General features: G+C 36.9%; 1 protein-coding gene across 4 annotated transcripts in view; it reads left to right on the top strand.

Moving 5' to 3' along the window:
• Nucleotides 1-22,121, top strand: part of PHKB (phosphorylase kinase regulatory subunit beta) — a 68,327-nt gene that overhangs the window by 18,928 nt on the left and 27,278 nt on the right. For all 4 annotated transcript variants that reach the window (XM_017740989.1, XM_017740990.1, XM_008638802.2 and 1 more), the window contains 7 exons: nt 3,934-3,997; nt 6,600-6,695; nt 8,312-8,509; nt 9,095-9,152; nt 11,047-11,124; nt 12,947-13,105; nt 17,025-17,119. In XM_017740989.1, the coding sequence (XP_017596478.1) occupies nt 3,934-3,997; nt 6,600-6,695; nt 8,312-8,509; nt 9,095-9,152; nt 11,047-11,124; nt 12,947-13,105; nt 17,025-17,119 (748 nt within the window). The remainder of the gene's footprint in view (nt 1-3,933; nt 3,998-6,599; nt 6,696-8,311; nt 8,510-9,094; nt 9,153-11,046; nt 11,125-12,946; nt 13,106-17,024; nt 17,120-22,121) is intronic.

The raw sequence follows: 22,121 nt of genomic DNA, 5'->3' as shown, positions 1-22,121 counted from the left end.
TTAATGTCTTTTATTGGTTCAAAGGCAAGATTTTATTGTAGTGTGATCCCTTCCCATACGGCTGAACTTCAGAAAAATGATTTGTCCTGTAACCATTTGATCAAGCTGCTCTGCAGGCATCTGCTGAGTACCTGTGCAAACTGCCTCTGACACCTCCCATATGCACTGTGAGAATGAGGAAATTGCCAAAGTGCAGCATCCTCATATTCTGAATGCGGGACTGCAGAGCCTCGGTCTTGCTCTTCTCTGGAGTGCAGGTGTTACATTGCTATAGTGCTGTCCTTCCTTCTTCATTTTGGGTTATATAGTTACAAAATTATTAGTGATGTAGAAATCTTTTCTTGTTTGCTTATTTTTCACATCCTCTGTGGTGTTTGATATGGCAGTTGAAATGCACAGCACTCGAATGGAGGCAAGAAATTGAATGGGAGGAGGGTTAAGGGTGGATATACTTGAAGGTGTATTTTGATTTATATTTGCTAAGAATATGCGAATTTTAGTGTTTGCCCTCAAGTATTTTACTGAGGAGGTGAATCTAACAATTAAAAGTTAGTGGGAATTATGAATGTTGTTTTAGTGCATTTACTAAACCTCTTTTAGCAAGCTGTAAGTGGTTTCTCTAGGTTAGTCTCATCTTCCCCTGCCCTAAATATGGCTCATGGTCAAATGTTACCCATAGCATTATGATTGCAGGATTGCTTTTGATAATCCTTGACACATTAAAATAATTGGTGGCTCCAGTAAGGTCTAAGGATTGCACCTGGTGAGGTTCAGTGAGGAAATTAAGGAGAAACCTTTTCATTTGAAGCACAGTGAAGGAAAGAACAGGATACTCAAAACAGAACCTCCATTCTTGCAGGTTTTTGAGACTTGTCTAGTTGAGAATGTGGTTTACTTAAATTGGTCTTGGTTATGTTATATGGCTTTGTAGGGCTAGATGAGTTCAATATGTCCCTTCCAGCCAATGACTTACTGATCCTCTGAAATTTTCAGAGGAACGTTTCAAGAGGGTTTGGGTTAGGTTTTGTTTTGGGACCACCTCCAAGTAAGCACCTTTTCTCCAGGCAGAGTCCCACAAGTTGGTACAGTGTGTTCATAGTGGCTTAATGAGGAGGAATGTATTTATTAAATACATTTTGCCATTAAATCATTTTGTTAAGACACTCCATTTCTTTTGTTACTAAATTGTAGAGTATGAGGAATGTATTTTCTAGACAAAGACATGAGCATAATGTTTATTGTAAAATCTCTTTAGTAATTTGCCCAACAGGAGGGCATGAATCAGTAGGAATGAAATGTGTGAAGTGTGATCACAGTCCTGAAGTGCGCTGTGCTGTGTGATTGTTCACTCTTCTAAAGACACACTTGATACAAAGGCTGTTCACAGACTTCTTTTTTTCTTTCAAAGTTACTTCCTCCTGTCATTTACCCATAAAACTTTTGATAACCCAAGTAGTACTTGTGTCTGTGGTTAAGGGAGTGATTGACAATGTTGGGACATTTATATGGTCACTTGCAAGTAATTGTGACAGTAGTGAAGTCTCCATGGGCTTTCAATAACTAGAGATAGAAAAATGGTGATCAATGACAGTAATTATTAAATTATTCTTACTGTAGAATAATGACTGAGTCTGCAAAGTAGAGATGATTTCAAGGAAGCTATACATATTTGCCTTGAACTTCCCTCAAGCAGTATCATCCTATTTTGTAGACAGATTAAGTAGTTTTATGTTATCTGAATACCAGTTGAACATTTATTACTTCTCTACCTTTTATCAGTAACTTTTTTCTCACTCTGAAAATGTGTAATGTTGGTATTAGTACTGTTACTTGAAAGGGAAATACGAGATTTTAACATGTGATGCAGCCTTCAGTGTGCAGGATTTCTCTGATTTTCATCTTCTGTATATGCAGTTTGATAATAATATTAATTCCTCTGAAAAGTTCTGTTCTGAGTCATCATGTCAATTTTTTTGATTAATTACTAGGTGATAATTAGAATAGAGCAATTTTTTAGAACAATTACATTGTTTTTTGGTATTTGAAACAAAGCCAGAAAAATAATTACATTCGCAGCACTTCTGAGTTCAGTTTATTTCTTCATCTCATTCTCCAGCTCTAAAAGCTTTCAGCATCAGAAGACACCGAGGTGAGGCAGCTGCTCAGAGCAGGCTGTGGTTAAGCTGGTCAGCTTTCTCTTGTTGCACCAATTAGAACTGACACCCAGGAGTATTATTTCTGGCAGTGTTTCAGAAAGGAACATGGAGGTTTATAAATGATAAAGTGTGAAATCAGTCTAAAGTATTTCTAATATTAGAATGAATACAGGTAAAGTAATATTTAAAAATACAAATCCTGTAACTGCACTAAATTTTTTTCATTATTTTCAATATTTTCTGTGTAATATTTAAAATTTAAAATTTAAAATATGGGTTAGTTAGTAATTTCATATTTTGGGTTAGTTAGAAATTTCATATTTTGCATTAATAGATAGTAAAAATCAGTTTATTTACAGTAAGGTAAAATGTTTGCTTCCATCTCAGAGTGCAGCATGGAGTATAGAAAAATAAAGATTGAAGCACAGTCCCTGTTTGCAGATTTCTGCCAATTTGAGTCTTGTAAATTTTTTTTTGGGGGGGGGGGCGCTGAGTGATGAAGTTGTTTGTCAATACAGTCACAACTCCTCTTCTGTAGAAGTTGGGAATTGTTAGTGCTTATTATCTGAGTATTTACTATAACTCAGTGTTTCATTAGTTATTTTTATAAACAAACTATGCTTTGTTTCACTGGATGCTCTGAATCTGTTTTACCAGACTGCCTAAGAGAATGTAAGAGGTGTTTGTTTAATTAGCTGGGCCTCTGGAGTAATTCCAGGTCGTACACTTGTCTGTAACCACTGAGTGAGCAGAGCAAAGCTTTCCCTTTTGCAGTGTTTGCATTTCACAGAACTGTCAGAAACCTGGGACCGCTACACTGGGACTTTCAGGAAATAGCTCATGTAACATTTTACTTTTGGATGCCATGTGACCATAATGTCTGGAATTTTGGAATCAACATGCAAAAAATGTAGTGTTTTATGTGTATGTTAATGCTTTAGTTCCTTACTGCAGTTGAATGGACGTAAGTGAAATTGGCCTCTCTGTAATTATATATTCTTTAAAGCTGAGAAAAAGAGAGGAGTGAAACTGAGAGGAGAAGAATGCTTCTTCACTTTTTTTTTTAAGTACTCACAAGGAAAATAGAAAACTACACTTTTTTAATGAAAAGACTTTGTTAAAATGTATATTTTTATTTGTACTGTAGAATTTACATGATAGTTAATAAACAATTTTAATATAGAATTTGATTTTTAAATTGTATAGTTATTAGTGATTTTAGTCCATAATGTCTTTAAGTGTGAGTGCTAACTTGAAGTCTTGTTGATAGAATATCTGGGTCCTGTTTTCTTCGTGATGGGGTGAAATAAAAGATGTGGTTCTATATAGTTGACATTGGAAAATCCTTCTCTTATGAATCTGGATTGATGAGTTCTTTTATTATATTGAAAGCTAGAAATCAGTCTTTTGAAGTTTAATGCTTGAGAGCTGGTTTGAAAAATTGTGCTGAAGTAAATCCTCTGTCTGTACACTATTAGCAAGACCTTGAAATACGTAATGCCAGATGTCTGATAGCAAGGTGAGAACAGAAGTGCTTTTTTCAGATGGTCTCTGACATTTGAAGGCAAATAAAAATGCTGAGTAGTATTTCAGAGAAAAGAAAAAACAACCTACCACCAAAACAACCCCAAATCTGCTGCTTCATCATTTTATTAACATTAAGGTTAAGCACAAAATGCAAATCAAGAAAAGATCATGGCACTGAAATCTGTCAAGTGTGTGAAGTTTTAGCCTGGGCTTGAATTGTGATATCTCTGTGTTTTTGTTTTGTTCTCAGCTCCGTGGGGCTGGCAAAAGCCGCTTTAGAAGCAATTAACGGTTTCAATCTCTTCGGAAATCAGGTAATAAAAGTGTTTGGTTTTCCTCCTTTTTTGTTAGCAATAATGATTTACAGGGTGGATCAGAGGGTATTCAGAAGTATCTAGCACATTTGTTGGATTCCAGCTTTAAAGTGAGTTAGTTTGCAAACTGCTGCTGTTTCAGGTACAGAATTTATCTGATAAAATCATTAGTGCTCTTACTAACAAGAATTACTTGGGATTTTCCCTTAAAAAAATTCTAAAGCAGTGGCAGCTTAGTCTTAAAAATAATTTTGTTGCCAAAATGGTTTTTTCCTTCAGAGCTTTATCTGTTGCTGTTACTAGAGTATTCCTCCACCTTCAAGCATTACCTTCCTTTTGTCTGCTTCCTTCACGTGGCTTTTGACCAAGACTTTAACCAAGCTGCTTTTATGTAATCCCACTTTTTAACCTGTTTTTTATTTCAGTGTGTTGCACAGCCATAAAGTCTTTTCTCATCCTTTCATATGGCTTGGATCAATTAGGAAAGCAAACCTTTTCTGAGACGTTTCTGTCTGCCTTGTATTCCCCTTCTATGTGCATCTTTCTTTTTGGTGCTATACCTACAGTAGTCTGTAGCTAAAATAAAAGACTACTCTTCCAAATTAAGGGTTTAGAAAATGCACACATGGAAGAGAGATGCCATACGTTCTAAAAGCTGATGTCAAGTCTTAAGAACTAGGAGCTAGTAAGGATCTTCAATAATGATCAGACACTATACATGCATTGTTATTATTTCACAAATTATATTTATCTATAATCTTTACCTTCCCAACAGTTTCAAGTAAACATGGCTGCTGGGTTTCCAAATTATTCTTGGCTGAGTTCTGAAATGGATGAATAAATTGCTGAAGCAAGACCAGTTTAAATGCTTTGAGAGTTTGTTTCCGAAATCTGTAGTTGGCATTAACAGAACCCATTTTGACCTTCAGTCTGTGCAGAGTTTGCCTTTGTTCTTAGCTCCAGCTGTGTTCCAGTAGCTTTGAGAAATCCCACTGAGCCCCTCAAGAGACTTGTTTGCACCTGCAGCTGCACAGGTGCAACCTGCATAAATCACTGCTGGGGAATCACTACTTACAGCACGAGGAACATGTTAAAGGCTGACCTGGGCAGAGTGGGACCAGTCATTTGTGTATGAGCTGCGTGTCCTCTATTGGTTTGGGCAAAAACAATTTAAAAAGATTTTTTCATAAATCAAGTCTTTGTAAGGTGTTCTTACTACAGAAGTTTACAGTTCTTTAGAGGAGTGAAAAGTAGTTCATTTGTCAAACAAGGTGCTTGTGGGTTTACAAAATGCAAATGAGCCTGCTCCTGAATCCCCAGAGAATCCTTCCCTGCATCACAGATTTTGGAACTGTGTGTGTAGGCAGGTTGTGTTCAGAGTTTGTAGATGAGTTTAGAGATTTGTGAATAATCAGAATCTGGATTAAGAAGAAAGTTAACAAATCATCAAAGCCAATGTGATTATTTGTGTACATTCTTACTGCAGCACTATTCAGGGTATATCTTGCTAGAATGACTGAGAAAACAGATTATATTTTCCATGAGGACAGTGAACTAAATGTTTTGCTTACCCTAGTAAAGCAAAAGCTGAGTATTTTTATATGTGTGTATACTTAGAGTGCAGTTAAAGAGTAAGAATAAAACCCTTTGGAAAGGTGTCTCAGTGGATGGTAGTACTGGCACACGAAGAAGTGTGGTGAGGTATTTATGTAGAAACTTCACTGGAAATTAAAGTTTTTAATAAATAGAATGGTGGGCTCTGGAACAGTCTTCCTAGGAAAGTAGTATACCAAAAAAACTGACTGTTGTTTAGAAGAAATTTGGTGGATTTATGAAAATTTCTGGTATTTATGACCTTAGTGGAATGAATTCACATTGAATGTGTCTTCCAGTCAGGGAGTGATCCTGAGATTCGTTATCAGTTGCAACATGTATGAAGATACCTGTTCATTAACAAACCAGAGTTTGCCAGAAGTTGCTTACTGGTAATACTTCTAAATGTATTGATTCTGTTTAAACTCTATCTCAGCCAGGGGGATGGAGTGTTTCAGGAAGCATCAAGAAGTTGACAGAGAAATATAGTGTAAAATTGCTGATTTTATAAGGAAGTAGATTTTGCTAAGGAGCAAAATGTTGATAATGCAGTCCTTAAAATAACTGAAAAGCAGAACATTTTTATTTGCTATGAAAGTCCTTTTCCAAAGCATTACCTGTGCTGAATATCCAGTTGTATGTTTGCTAACTGACTTGTAGTGAAATATTCAGCATCACTGTTTAGAACATTTCCTGCATTCATAGGGACGAACAACCACTTTTGTTTGTCCTTAATACAGGCCTCATTCTTCAAGAATTAATGGAAGAGTTAATAGCTTGAATGAATCATATAATTACTAATCAGTGATCAAACCATCTAATTTTGGCTATACTTCAGTATATTTGAAAACCAAAATATTTTCAACTTGATGTTGTGCTATGTTTTCTGATTAAAATTTTCAGCTATCAAGCAATGACAACACAAATTAAACACAGAACCAGTGAGTGTCAGCAGGATGCACCAACCTTCTTCCCTCTCCCTTAAACAAATGCAATGTTGTGTTCACAGGGCTGCTCTTGGTCTGTTATATTTGTGGATTTTGATGCCCATAACCGGAACAGACAGACCCTGTGCTCATTGCTGCCCCGGGAGTCAAGGTCTCATGTAAGTCATTAAAAGAAATTCACCTCAACAGAGTGTGGAGAAAACGAATGGATGTGAATTTTTAGTTGTATGGTGGACCTTCTGATCTGCCTGATAAAGGTGAAATTTACTGGGAACGTGTTAAATCTTTGCTTCTTAAGTGTCACTGTGATGCAGTAGTTTTTCTGAAGAGGAATGAAAATGGTGTTCTTTATTTTTTTAATACTTAGATTAAAATGTTAACCTCTTGGTAGCTTTCTAAACAGTTTTGAAATAAAATTTGAAATAACTTAAGTGAGATTTGCAGCCTTGGTAATTTGTTTTTCTTTTGGCCTAGTTTCCACTATACACCGTGTCTGCACTTTTGAGGCCCTTTGTTTTAGCTTTAATTCTTTGTTTTGTCTGGGAAACAAGCCTTTAAGGTTAGCTTATCATAAATTGCTGAATATGAGTGATTTCTTTTTGTTATAAGCTATTGTTACAAATGTATTTCCTCAGTGAGTAAATCTAAGTGACATAAGTATAGATTAGTCAAAAAAACATCTATTTCAGTACTAGCCTCAAAGGTAAATTTGGTGTTAGAAAATCAGTAATTTAAACTGAGTGATAATAGAGTTCTGCTTTTTAATTCATTCTGGAATATAATAGCAGTTTTGTTCATGAAACAGGCTATTAATCTTATACATTAATAGTTTACTTATTGTGTAGAAGAATTACAGCAGAGTTGTAATGTGCTGGATAATTAAAATAAAAGGCACTGTCAGCTACTTTTTTAATAGTCAAATGGTCTTTTAGAACTCTTGTTGTTTGTTATTTGCTGGAGACTTGAAATATTCCAACAGAAGCTGATTTTATAACTTACTTGTCCCATAGAAATCTTTGTGTCCTTTTCTTCCTTTTACGAGTTCGTGTCAGTCATATTGGAAAAAACAGTTATTTTAAACAGTTGACTATCTTGGCTATATCAGCAGAAAAGAATACTTTCTTGTGTGTTTCTGGAAGCTTACCTGTAGAGGTGATGCACTAGTTAGTAATTTTTCTTGTGTTTTTAATTCCGAATAGATCCACGTGGTTCCTGAGAAGGTTGCTCATACTTTTTTTTGGAATTATTCTCTTTTCTTCCTAATTGACAGATAGGCTTGTTTGTTTCAGCACCCTAAGAATATTTCTGGAAAAGCTGTTCAGAAATGATGATTTAATCATAGGTACTTTTCAGCATTGCACCTTCATAAAATATTTGTGCTTCTTTTTGAGCATATGATACCCAAATGTTTGTGTTTCCTCCAGGAATAATCTGGAGAATATATTTAAAAAGCAAACAAACAAATAAAAATCCCCAAACACAAAGTGTTAGAATGTTTTCAATTATGCCTGCATATGATCAGCTGTAAAACAGGTGACATTCTGAGTCAAATGGAGTTCTCTTCTAAATTGTGTATCTGCACATTTGGTTTGTAGTTTATCCTGATACTTGCTAAGAAGTCTTATTTTGCACACTATTTCCCTATATTAGTGCTATGATTTTGATAATGTTCCAAATGTGTATTTCACTTAGTGAGTTAAACAGTCTTTGTGCATCAAATAATTGTCAGAGATCTAATTAAATTTGTAATGTCCTATTTCTCCCTCTGCTACAGAATACTGATGCAGCTCTTCTGCCCTGTCTTAGTTATCCTGCATTTGCTTTGGATGATGAGGTTCTGTTTGGTCAAACACTAGATAAAATTATTAGGAAGTTGAAAGGAAAATATGGATTTAAAAGATTTCTGAGAGATGGGTACAGAACAGCCCTGGAGGACAGAACGCGGCGTTATTATAAACCAGCAGAAATTAAGGTAAAATTCCTGTCCCATGTACCTGACACCCCTCCAGGCCCTGGAATCAGAATTGCACAGGGATTCCTAAAGGCTTCAAGGCAAGGAGATGCCTTCTGTAATTTGCATGTGCAGTTTTCAGAGATTGCTAAGTCAGCAAGTGAGTCATTGGTTTGTTTTGTAATGAATGTGCTTTCATTTACATTTAGGGTACAGTTGATTTCACATAACAAATAAGGAAATTATTTATCATTTCATTTCACAGCTGACTACAGTCTGAGTGTGTGGAAAACAGTTTTGCTTTTGATCACAGTATTTATCAGTTAAGGTTATCTAAATGAAAATTTGTTTCTTTTTTCCCCCGTAGTTTCTCTGTGAAAAATAAAAAATAGATTATTTAAATATTCTGCTTGAGAGCGAGCCACAGCAGACATAAAGGCACAGTTAAAGTGCCCACAGAATTAAGAAGCGATAACCTAAATGTACTAAAATATTTTTGCATTCATGTTTGTCTTTCGTTGCTTAGAAATTATTCAACAGGGTTATTCAGATACATGTCCTTAAATGAAAATGATGAAATGTCTGATGAATTTTCCTTCTTTGCAGCTTTTTGATGGCATTGAGTGTGAATTCCCTCTGTTTTTTATTTTTATGATAATTGATGGTAAGTATAGCTTTACATTCCTGTTCCTTAAAGGCATTAGAGAGATGAGCTTTTAGAGGAAAGATACAAAATTATTTTCCTGTCCTGCCAAAGTAAACCATAATGCAGTGACACTAAACATCTCATTGAGAGTTCTGCCTCCTGGGTTGAAAAACCCCAAGCATCCCTGTATTTCAGCATTTCTAATGTGCACTGGTTTTAGAATGTAACTCAGTAAGGGATTGTTACAAGCTTCAATCTGTGGCATTGTCCTGCATTGCCTTTTAAGCCTAAAAACTTTCAGATGTATCAGAACTTCACAGCAGCACGGGAGAGGACAGGGAGGGAGAACACACTGACATGCTCAATGTGCACCAGGGCTTTTCAAGTTCAGCATTGTGTGGCAATTGAATGAGAATTCAGAAGAGAAGAAAGGGAACCAGGAAAGGTCTAATTTCCTCCTGGCCACGATTTTTCATGTAGTCAGTCTGACTGAATAATAAAATAAAAATCAAAACAAGAGCAACAAAAACAACATTACCTAGCCCTTGACTTGAGGACAGGAGACACACCAGAGAAGTTCAAGGGATGATTTCAGGATAGAAGCTAAAACTTGCATAGAACAGAAGTCTGGGTAAGAAAATGAGTAGGGTTACAACTGTCAAAAAGATTTTTAGATGGAGTAAAATCTGTCCATCTTTTCTTTCTCCTGTAGCATGTTGAATAGTTTTCAGATAAAGACAGCGAGGGGCACAGAAATCTGCCATCAGCCTCGACTCCTCTGTCTGCGGCCACCCACAGACTAAAGTATTGTGTTTGAAGATCTAATAAGGTTTCACAACTGATATTTCTAAAGAAATGTTTGACATTTTTCGAACAGTGAGGCCCAAAACTGAGGAGAAAGGCACTGACATTTAATGCTGCCCACTTGCAGTTTTGAGAACAAAAATACAGTCATCTTCAACTGAAGTTAGCAAAAGAATAAAAAAAGCATTTTACTCTTATTGTATACAAAAAACCCTAAAAAATACATACTTTGCACATACTGTCCTTGTCCTTTTTGCTTGGCCCACACTTCTAGACAGTAGAACAATTCTGTTAGTAGATTTTGTGCAAATGTCTCCAAAGCCACAGGCTTTCTTAATGCAAAATTTGAAGTGTATACTCAGCAATGGCAAAAAGACAATGACATGGGAGGAGCAGATACTGCTCTTATGTCATGACTATCCTTGAGTGTTTTGAAATAGTCCGGTGTGTCACTTAAAACAGACCCTTTTTTGTGTGCAAACTTTGATTGCATTTGTGTCTCTTGGCAACTATATATACTCCTGTATATACTCAGGAATATTTGAAAATGTAGTGAACAATACTTGTCAAGCTTTGGGTTTGATGGAGCACTGAAGAGCCATGGAAAGAAAAAAAATTTGGTGGTTGAAAAAGGGAATATTAGTATAAGATTTATGATGTAAAGTTTTTATCTAGCTTGTTCCCCTTTAAATGTTAAAAAATATTCTACTTTAAAACATCACCTTGCTTGTCAAATAGATGTGTTTTCTTTGAGCAGAAAAGGGTTTTATATTGTTAATATATATTTTCATTTAAGAACTTTCAATAAACTGAACATTGATCATGCTGGTATTCATCAGATTCGTCTTGGGAAGTTCTGCTAAAACAACTTTTAAGGGACTGGTAGTCCCAAGCATACCAGTGCCTCCCAAAAAGCAGCATCAGGGAGTTGACTGTTGTGATCTACAGATCCATCTTTTACTTTTCATGAGCTATTTAGTGTGTAGGCACTAAATATTTAGTTTTGAAAAGTAAACACTGGAATTTTTTTTCTTCTTCTTTTATGAACTTCAAGGTCATGGAAAAATTATTTCTTCCATTAAGTCAATTATTGTTTGATTATTTTTAGGCATTTTTAAAGGAAATCCTACACAAGTAAAGGAATATCAGGATCTTCTGGACCCTCTGCTTCAACATACACCTGAAGGTATTATCTGGAAATTGTTCTTCTGAAACACTTGTAGCTTTTTATTGATCTGAAATTATAAAAAAATTGACCTTCCTATTAATGTATATTGTGGTCAGAGCAAAGGAGAAGTAAGAATATCAACATGTTTCCCAATGGCAAAATACTAATTCTAAAATAACCTCTTTTGTGTAGATACATGGCATCATAAAGTGTGATAATAAAAATAACGTTATCTGGAAAAATGTTACTGATACTAATGTAAGATTTACACTGTGCCCACTCATTCCTCCCCTCCTTCACCTCTGCTTCATTGTTTACAAAGTTCACTTTGACTTTTCAGGCAAATATTAACTACCAGCAGTCAGAGTGTTTCACTGTCCCACTTGGACACATCATTCATTGTCACTTAATTCTGAAAGCTTTAAAAAATAATTTGGTATATGCATGTGAAATTGTTTCCAGCTTAGAGGTGGGAAAGTAGCAATATAATCATTTAAATATAAATGTTCTCTTATTTAAATTGTGCACTTCAGGATTTTTGTGGCACTGCAGATAAGGCTAATAGTGACCTTGTCAGGTACATCCATCCAAAATTTAGTTAAAAAAAAGACTGTAAGTTTGAGTGGGAGGAAAAGAAATGGCCTGAGAACAGAACAATCCAGTTTTAAAACTCAGCATTTTAGTCACCTGTTCTTACATCTGTGGTACAGTTATGCAAGTACATGCAGAATATGACTTGTTCTTTAAACTTTTTGAAGTTAATTTCTTTAAGACAATCAAACATTCCCTTACCAAATTTGCATTATGTAGCAAATTTTTCTTGCTGGTTGGTGCTTTTTTCTGATTATTAATGAGTATTTGAAGTTTTGTGGACACTAAATTAATCTTGTGGCTCCTTTTGTTGAATGTCATCACAAATGCCAGGTCTTAAAATTTCTGGATGTGTTTTGGTGCCTCACTCATTTGAACATTGTCTCTCTAATAACTCTCTCTTTTCCATTTTTTCTTGGCTTCTTCCCACTAAGGTTGTTTTTCTAAGCAAAGAGTAAAACACTACAACTTTATTCTGTTTATCACCTGTTCTTTATCCAAATTAATTCAAGAGTAGAGCCATATTAAGGTGGAATTAAATTATGCGGGAAGCATATTAATTTGCTTTTCGATTTCATGTAATTAGGTCAATCATTTGTAATCATGTCTCACAATTCCTGATGCATGTCCACTTAAAAAGTTTTGATATAACGTTAATTGATCTCCAATGATCAGCAATACTTGTGGCATAATTCTAGATACAAGGTATGTATCTTCCAGTAGAGAAGTTATGCCATTTTGTTTCATGTTGTTTCAAAGTTCAAGTGTTGGTTTTAAACATTTAATGAATAAAAGTGTGCAAAACCAAGTTGAGTTGTTTTGAGCAGGAATTTTAGTTGGAAAGAGTTGTCTGATACTGAGCCTGTGTTAACTGGGGGGCACAATACCCCAAGTGTTTCACTGGGACCCAGAGTTCATTGCTTTTGGTTAAGCCTTCTTAACTGAACTGCATTTTCCTTCAGGTGACTTTTTTAGTTTTAGTTTGCACAGAAGGTGCTGCACAGATAACATACCTGTTCTGGGTAGAAATTCTGAGGAAATGTCTGGTGAAATACAAAGTAGTTTAGTATTGTCCTGGGATTCCTCACTGCAGAGATAACAATGAATGACAATCTCTGTTCAATCAAACTGTTACTGGGGTGCAATTTTTCCTGGTTTGGATCCACTTCAGCTTTATTAGAGGATGCCAGTCAAATAATGAGGAAAGTGATATTTACTTACTGGCTGTGCTTGCTGTCCAATTCTCCAGGGTGCCCTGTTGTCCCCAAGTATTACTACGTGCCTGCTGACTTTGTGGAGCTGGAGAAGAAGAGCCCTGGCAGCCAGAGGAGGTTCCCCAGTAACAACGGGCGTGACGGGAAGCTGTTCCTGTGGGGCCAGGCCGTGTACATCATTGCCAAGCTGCTGGGTGAGAGCTGAGCACCTGCAGCAGCTGTGCACTCTGTGTTCCTCTTGAATCTGAACAACATTCTGGCTTGAGTTTTGAATGGACCTTGAGTGGCTTGTGTGTCCTCTGTCAGGCAAAAATTGCTTTGCAGTCTTTTTTTTTTTTTTATGCCGCCTACTATAAAGCTTAGTGGAATATTTCATAGAGTACTGAAAATCTAAATAAGATGATAGATTTATTTTTTTTCCTGGCTTTCCCTCTTATTTCTTTTTCTTCATGACAGAATATATTAATGTGATGCTTTCTGGGTTAACTGTATCAGCTGCACCTCTACAGTAATGTTTGTAAGTGATTTATAGCATTGAATTAAAATTATTGACTGTTTTAATCAAGACAGGTCGAAACTTTGAATAGCTGCAGTCTCAGAGAAAGTTAATGATTTATTCTTGTGTTATTTTTACCCTTTTAAAAAGAAGAAACTGTATGAGCAATTGAAAGTGTGTATCAAAGTCTGACCATTGAAGGTTGTTACAGTGCATTTCAGTCACAAACTAACTCTCAGTCTTACTTGAAGTGATTTTATTATAGGCTAATGCATAAAGAGTGGTTAATCCAGAAAAATCTTCACAGTTGGGTTTTTTCTTTAGGATTTCTTGTAGGAGAAAGATTTATTTTAACATGATCAGCAGGTAATCAGTAGATGGAGTTCTGGAAACTATTTTTCCCACCAAAGGGAAACAGGCTATTGGTAACAAAAATGAGAAAAATTGAAGGGGAGTTTAAAAATTCAGCAGTTGGCAAGAACAGTGGATTTCTCTTCAGCTATGGAGGGACAGGGTATGTCTGGTGCTCCACCTGTTTGGTTTTGCTGTATTCCTTGCAAAATTCCTCTTTTAGCCAATGTTTCAAAGGAAATGCAGGCAATCCCACTGTTAATTAAAAAACTAATTTGTCTTCTAAGTGTATTAGCCAAGTAATTCTCCAGTGTGTGTGTGTGTAGGTATACTGTAGTAGTTACACTAGTATTGATCTTATGAATATTTGTGTATTTCTGTACCTGCAGAATGCTGGTTAAATAAATTCTATTTATAGTTTGCTAACTGTTATTTGTGTAACATAACATTCTTGTGTTTCAGTTCTTTGCTGAACATTCTTACACACTGCTTTTTCTAAATAGTTGTGCTAAATCTTTTTTTGAAATGTTGTCTTTAGTAACTGTTTCCTTTATTGTTTCAAAACTTTTTTTCCACTTTATTTGCTACTTTTCATTCACCCTCTCTTTTTTTTTCCCAAAATATTCAAAATTTCAATGTAATTTTTTCCCGCTTCTGTCATAATCCTTGCAAACAAGGTTTGGAGATCTTACAGCAATGTGTTCACCACTGGTTATATCAGGAACTCCATTTACTCATACTAATTTAGAATTGGTGCATTCAATTTTGCTCCTTACTGGTGAAAACCTACCTGAATAACAATCTTGTCCTTGATGAAAGTGTTTGTGTGTTACTTTGCTTGTTGGTGGCCGCTAATTAAGCGGAAGCCTGGCTCCAAATACTTTGATATCTGGGAAGGTATTGGTTTCCCATTTCATTATCCATTCAGAAATCATTGTGTTGCCTCCAGGGTATCAATTAATTTGTGTTTGTTCAGCCTTCTCACTCCTGCTGTGTAGGCAGCACACAGTATCACCTTTGTAGCTCCTGCTGCTGTCTCTGGGCCTGGGCTCTGCCTCTTGAGGTCCAAATATTTCTAAATGCAGCAACACGAACCTGAGTCAATTCTTACCCTCCCACAGAGGGGCAAACAGAAATAGGGAAGTCAAAATTTTGATCCTTCTTACAAATGCTCCAAGTAATAGAGGCAGTAAAAGTGCCTGTGTGTCACTGTTGGAAGGCACCCCATGTTTATGCAACTGAAAAACTTGTTTATGAAGGAAAAAAGCATGTGTTTTGCAGGTAGTGATGCTGTTTTTCACAGAATTTCCTTCTTGCTTTGGATGAGGAGGTTTGTAAAACCTTTATGTTAAGGTTCCCATTTTGGAGTAAGGGAAAGGAATCTCAGGTATTCAGCTGAACTGAAAATTCACTCAGTCTTTTGTTTAGTAGCTCTCTTTCCTTTGTTTTTCCTTAGAATTTTTGTATCTTGTTCTGTGGATTCAGTGCTGCCTGGAACTAAGAGTTTTAGTAATATTTTTATAGACCAAATGGATTGAATGTTGTCAGCTTCTGCTGATGCAGATAAGGAGCTAACAAAGGAATCTGCTTTTGCAGTCCAATACTTGTATTTGTGATAATGGTGATGAATATTCACTAGGAGTTAGCTTGTTTTATATTAGTCTATTGATACAGTTCTTTAAATATGAAATTATTCTGACCATATATTTTAATTACTGAGCAATGTAAATCAGTGTTAAAACCAGTGGAAATAGAACATATATCCTGGAAACCTCTCGTTTTTAAGAACTATGAGGCAGAGCCCATTGATCTTGAAATCATTTGGTTAATTTATTTCATTGCATCAGCAGTACTTCACATAATTCAAGTAGTTTCCATTCCTTTAGCCAGCATAAGAATTCTGTGTGGACTGGAGCTTAGATGAGTGGTTTGCTCAGATGTGGTTTGGTAATTCATGTGTCAGTATATTAATCTATTGTTCATAGCAATCTTCTATCTTCTAGCTTTGCTTGGGTTTGTGTTCATGGATCATGGCCCTGCAGGAGCAGTGCAGAGCCAGGAACAGGGTCCTCTCCTGGCTGCAGTCCAGCTGCATGGTCCCAGCAGGAGGCTGAGGACAGGACAGCATCCAGGGCTGGCAGAGCTCCCGGCAGCAGAAGTTCTGGCAGGGCTTCCCCCTGCGCTGCCCAGCCAGGGCCCCTCACTGCTGCCCGTAGGTTTGCTCCCCACTGCCCCATTACTTTGTGCAGTCCTAGCCCTGGCAAGCTTCAGGCAGGGCATATTTTGAGCTTTAAGCTGTTGCCTTCATTTACTCTGTGGTGTAGCATTCAGAAACATTCTGATCAAGGCAGAGCTGGTTTTCTCATGGAGCTGAGTGGAGCCATGAGTCACTCCTGGTTTAGATTAATACCTTATTCCCTTGGGTTGGGGCTTTTAAGAATAGGTACAAAATTGTTGACTTTGAGATAGAAGAAATGAGAATGTGTTTTGACTTACTCTGTAGCAGAAATTAGATGAAGTTTGGACAGTTTCCTGTCAAAATACAATTTTGGCAGGGGAATGCTTATTTTAAGGGTATAATAGCTCATACTCGATTATGAACCTGTATTCCAGGAATTTGCTGAAACTTTTTAATAGTATATTTTTATTGGAGGGCTTAATTTTTTTTTAAGGAGAGGGTTAAAATACTGGGGTTTTAGGTTTGGTAGGGTTTCTCCACCCTCCATGTAAAAAACACCACATAGACTTTGCTAGTTTTCAAATACCTTTAGTTAGGTTTTTTTTCACAATTTCTTCGTGAGATACCATACTGAGAGGTACCTTTATCTCTTGTCCTTTCCAGGATTCAAGTCATGTGATTACCTTGAGATAGAGGCTGTCTGCTTTTCTTCAAAGCTAAACAATTTTTGATGGTCATTAAGTTTATAGTTAAAGCTCTAGAGTAATTCCATGGTTGTGAATTAAGGGCTTTTTACGTGACTTGTGTTGTGGAGTATGTTGTCTGCATCTAATCTACTAACATACCTTTGTGAGCAAATAAAGGTTTGGTTTTATATACTACAGTATTGTAATTAGCTGTAGCAAGAACAATGCTTGAGTCACTCATTTTAAAATTAATGGAATTCTGAATTTTTCAGAATGTGCTTTTATAAGTCAATCTAAAACAAAGCAGAACCAACTACAACACACAAGTTGACATGACTTCTTCACAAAAGCTGCAGAAAGTACTCAAGTCATTCTGTATTTTTATTGTCATTTGCTTTCAGCTGATAAATTAGTGAGTCCTAAAGATCTCGACCCCATTGGCCGGTATGTACCCCCCGAGGACCAGCGGAACATCAGCATGAGATTTTCAAATCAGGTAAGCATTAGCTTAGTATTACAGTATTTTTACAGGAAAATTGTCATCTAAGTGCTCTAATATTGCAGTTAAAGTTCAAGGAAAGTATTCAATGTGTGTACATTTTCTGAATTGCTGGAGGAGTGCTTTTAAAAGGAAGATTATAACAGCTGCAGTTTTGGGGAAGTGATGCACATTTGCCTTCAAATTAAGTGATGCAGTCAAAATGATAGATAAAATGTATGTTTAAATAGGTGCTAATAAGTATGTGTCTTTGAGTTATGTCAGGAAGGCAAGAATGAGCCTGCTTTTCTTACACCTTCAAAGTAATTTCAACTGCAACATATTAATATTTTTTGTATTCAGAGCTCCTAAGAGCTACAAGGATGAGGTTCTTTTTTTGGTGTGGTTGAGACACCATCCCTGGAGGTATTTAAAGGATGTGCAGATGTGGCATTTACGAACAGGGTTCAGTGGTGGGTTTAGGAGTGTTGGGTCAATGGTTGGACTGGATGATTGTGAAGGTCCTTTCCAGGCTTAATGATTCTGTGATTCCATGTGCTCCTGTATTTGGATTAAATGCATGGCAGGAGTGAGTGACCAGGGATGGGGACTTCTTGAAACACAGTTAATTCAAATCTGTAGTGGATGGGATAGCAAGATATGAACATGTCTGTATGTAGGGGAGTTCTTTTATTAAAGAGGTAAGAACTGTGTGTATGGAAATGTGTACTAAAATATGTGTTTCGGCCTTTTTTATTTCTTGGTATGAGGCATGTATATTTAAGAAGTTCCTTGTTCAGCATGGTGAATTTGTTATTGAAGCATAAAAGATGAAGTATTTATCTTAAGATTCACTCCAAGTTCAGAACTGAAGAATGTTTTTCTTGTTCTATCCAAATGCTGCTTATCCCCTCAGTTTCCTACTATTTCCTGTTACCAAGGTAATTCATGTGCCTGGCTGTTGGTTCATTCATAATGAGACTTTCATTGTTCACAGTGCAGCACTTGTGCCATGTTCCTGTGAGATAATGAAAGCTCAGTGATGTCATTTGTTCCTGGTTTCTCTGTTTGTTCTTACATCATGGGATTATGAATGTGACAGAACCTGGGAGCTGCTGGCCCTTGTAGGGGTGCCCTCAGGAGGAGCCTGTACTGAGTCAGGGTTGCTGCAGCCCATCCAATTCCTCTTTCTTTGATTCTTCAAACCAGTCACTTTTAATATGCCACAGCTGAGCACTTTGAAGAAGATGAGGCTTTGTTCTAAAGGCACTCTATGACTCATCAGGAAATGTCTTAGTAGAAAAGTATTTTTACTGCTATTTGGGGTACCCAGTATGTGATAGGCAATTTCCACATCCTCAGAGAGAAATAGCCTCTGCCCTGAGAGCTTCCCAAAACTGAGAATAAATAATACAATGGTAATTTATTTTCTCTTAACTTACTCATCGAGGGCCACTTACTGAGTCACTAAAGAACTTAGTAAAATGCAGCTACCCGGTAAAATTCAGCAATGTAATAGGGACTTCAAAAGTCAACAGTGTTGAATGCATTGAAAATAACTTAAACAGCTTTTTGATATTTTACTTCATCTGCAGACAATGCATGAAGAAGGAAGGAAATTCTGGGCATGCCTAGGTCTGCTTATAGCTCTGTTCTTCCCAGTGGTGATATTCCTTTGCCATAGATGACTGTGCACGTGTTTCTTCAATATGTAAATGACAAAACTATCCAAGATGTGGTTCCCAGTGTGGGTTAGAAGGAAGGGATGCCCTTCTGAGTTAGTGAGAAATGGAGCCTCTGGCATCAGGCCTTTGGCATTGCAGCCTCTGAGCAGCAGTGTGACAGAGATGGTGACCAGAAGGGTTCATGTCCCGGTAAGGCCAGCCAGGTGGTTGTGGAATTTCTTTGGGATTGTTTGTACTGAAACAGCTGCTGAAGTATTTTGGGTGGTTTTACTGCTACAGCAGTATCAGGGCAAAATGTTCCTTCATGCAGATGTCAAATGGGTCATCATTAAGAGAAGGTTAAAGATGCAAAAATGTCCTGACATGACTCAGGTGAGCTGTATCAGCAAAGGTCTTCAAGTTCCAGGAAGAGTCTTGAGTTTGGCTTTTTTTAATCCACATTTTAGATTTGTTTAAACAGTTTGTCTGAATATTTGATTATGCCATTTTATCTAATTGAGCTAATTTATGCAAAATCAGTATCTAGTATTTGCCTTAAAGTGCAGGGAAAATGACTAAAAATACCATACAAAATGAGAACACAGCACATCTTAATGATGTCTTTAGAAATCAAAAGTAGTTTCTTCTCTTTAATGATGTCTTCTCTTTTCCATATAGCTAAAGAATTTCAGTTAAATTGAACAGAAAAGTATTTCCACTTGTATTAAATTTTATTCCTGTAAGCCATAAACAAGGATACACAAAACTTTCAAATACCCATGTATATAAATTTTGTTGTGATACAGTGTTTTGGCAGGAGATGTACCAAAAAGAAGGCTTTTAAAATTTTTATTTGAAACTCTGTGCTGAGTAAATATTTCTTCAAGAAATGTGTTTTCCATGTAGGCATATTTTCATACTGTGGTTGCATTGACTATAAACTCTAAACACTTGCCACTGAAAAAATGTGATTAATTTAATATATTTGTGGCTTTGGTGCCTCTATAAAAATATGTTCGATACCCACATAATAGTGTAGATTTAAGCAAGCAATGGAAAGTATTTAAAATATGCCAACCTTACTTTTACAGCTTGGAAGCATCAATGAAAAATTAGGCAAAGGAAAGTAAGGTAATATAGACCCCCAAAGGCAAAAGTGCTATGAAAACTGTATATATAACTATGTATAATTACAGCTGTGAGTGCATCAGAAAATCAGATCAGAGGACAATCTCATTGCTTGTGGAAAACTGAGGCATCAGTTGAGCAGTACAGTAAAAACCTAATGGCCACTAATATTAATTTGGTCTGTTTATAGTTTGAAGGAAATGTTTTTTCTCCTAATTCAATGCCAAAACCCCCTATTTTCCACTTTCAGGAGGCTGTGTTCATATGCCCTTGGGCAAGTGCCAGTGTGGTTGGTGCCAGAGCAGGGCTGCCTTTGCTAGGTTTTTTTAGTCTGTGTTCCAAAGCACAATGAGGTCTAACAGCAGTCAGAGAGGTTCTTTCTCCTTTGCTTTGCAGTCCTAATGGTCACCTTAGAGCCCATTCAGGAATTTAAAAAAAAAAAAAAATTGAATCATCCATACTCTGTTTGCTTTGAAAGGAGATAATGCAGGGAATTCTCGTTCAGGGTGACTCTGTAGAACTGGATTCCTTAGAAGAGCTTATTTTGTTACTTCTCTTTACTGTCTCCAGATTTGGGAGAGATTATAACTCAGTCTGGGTTGTTGCATTCTGTTTTGGGAGGATGTAGTGTGGAGGAGGGCCTGGATGGTAACAATAATGTTTGAGAAATGAGGTAGGGTGGGGGTTTTTTGGAATTGTTTTGTATTTTACTGGCACATGTGAAAGACGGTTTATTGCTGTCTCATGTTTAATTTCATTTTTAACAAAAAATCATAATCTGACTAAATTGCCGGAGTAGGACTATTTTATCTTCTGAGTTAAGGTGAAATATGTGTTTACGGTTACAATTAATTGACTGAATTCTCTGCATGTGATGACTGTATTCTTTTAATGTTTTGCTGTGTGGAGTTAGCAATCATTTGTAAGGATTTCATTTCAGTTACCGGGAATTAAGATGAATGCCTATTGATGAAGAGAATTGGGAAGAGAATATTCAAAATAATAGACTGCTTTTTTTTTTTTATTTTCAGGGAAATAGATAACGTGTAAAGAAGGAACTAAAATTATTAATTGTAGGTAGACTGAGAGAATTTAAGATTTTTTATGTTTAGGATTAGAGCATGTCTAATTTGGATGGAACCATATTGGATGATTTGTTTTGTCATATTAATTATAAACATATTCTTGCTTTCATTCCTGTTAATTCAATTGTCTACCACAGTTAACACAATTCTAAACCTCCAAACACTCTCTTGGAATTTGAGGCACATAGGTGTGCTGTGTTTGATTTCAGGGGTCTGGTGTGTCAGTGCCAATGGGCACAGGGTGGTCAGCAGTGGTCAGTGCTGCCAAAAGCAACTCAGTGCCAATGGGCACAGGGTGGTCAGCAGTGGTCAGTGCTGCCAAAAGCAACTCAGTGCCAATGGGCACAGGGTGGTCAGCAGTGGTCAGTGCTGCCAGAGCAGCTCTGTGACCATTGGGTTGTGGGTCAGGAGCAGCCAGGTGGGTCATGGGGGTGCAGTGCAGTCTCTCCTGTTGTGAGCTGTTTCCGTTGGCCTCTCCTCGCTCCGTGTGCTTGGAAAGCCCGGTGGGTACCATTTCCATCGGGGCTCTTCAATGCTCTGCCCCCTCTCTCACATGCTCACAATGAATGGGGTTTTTTCAGAGTTCTGAGGTTTCCTGGCAGTGTAAAGCAGAAAGGCACAGTGGTAACATCTGTGCAGAGAGAGTGCAGCAAAAGGCTGATACTGAGCTGCTTTCTCTGCTTGTGCCAGGAAAGGAGTAAGGGATTTTTCCCTTTATCCTACCTCCAACAGTTTATAACCTTGTTAAAAACTATGATTTTTTTTTTTTTTTTAAGTTCTTCTTTTTGGAGAGGAAGAACAACGAATCAGTCTTTTATCTTGTTCTTCTGAGGTATATTTATCATCTGCACAGCATGCAGAATGCAGCTGAAACCGACCCTTCTGCCAAGGATCCAAGGTGGAAACACAAGGCAGGAGGGGGAGCCTGGGCAGGGGGGCTGTTGTGGTGTCTCAGGGAGACAGTGATTGATGTTATGGGAATCTGAGCTGGCCTTATTAGACAAATGAGAAAGCCAAGACATTAAAATGGAACTTCTAACAACAACCAGATTTATTTAGTGGAATATTTAGCAGTTTAATGCTTTTCCGTATCTCTTTTTTTAAAAATATACAGGAAATGCTATCTAGCACAATCATTGTTGG

Source organism: Corvus brachyrhynchos, unplaced genomic scaffold (genome assembly GCF_000691975.1).
Source record: "Corvus brachyrhynchos isolate BGI_N302 unplaced genomic scaffold, ASM69197v1 scaffold26, whole genome shotgun sequence".
NCBI classification, from domain to species: Eukaryota; Metazoa; Chordata; class Aves; order Passeriformes; family Corvidae; genus Corvus; species Corvus brachyrhynchos.
This window is presented reverse-complemented; position numbering and strand designations above follow the sequence as displayed.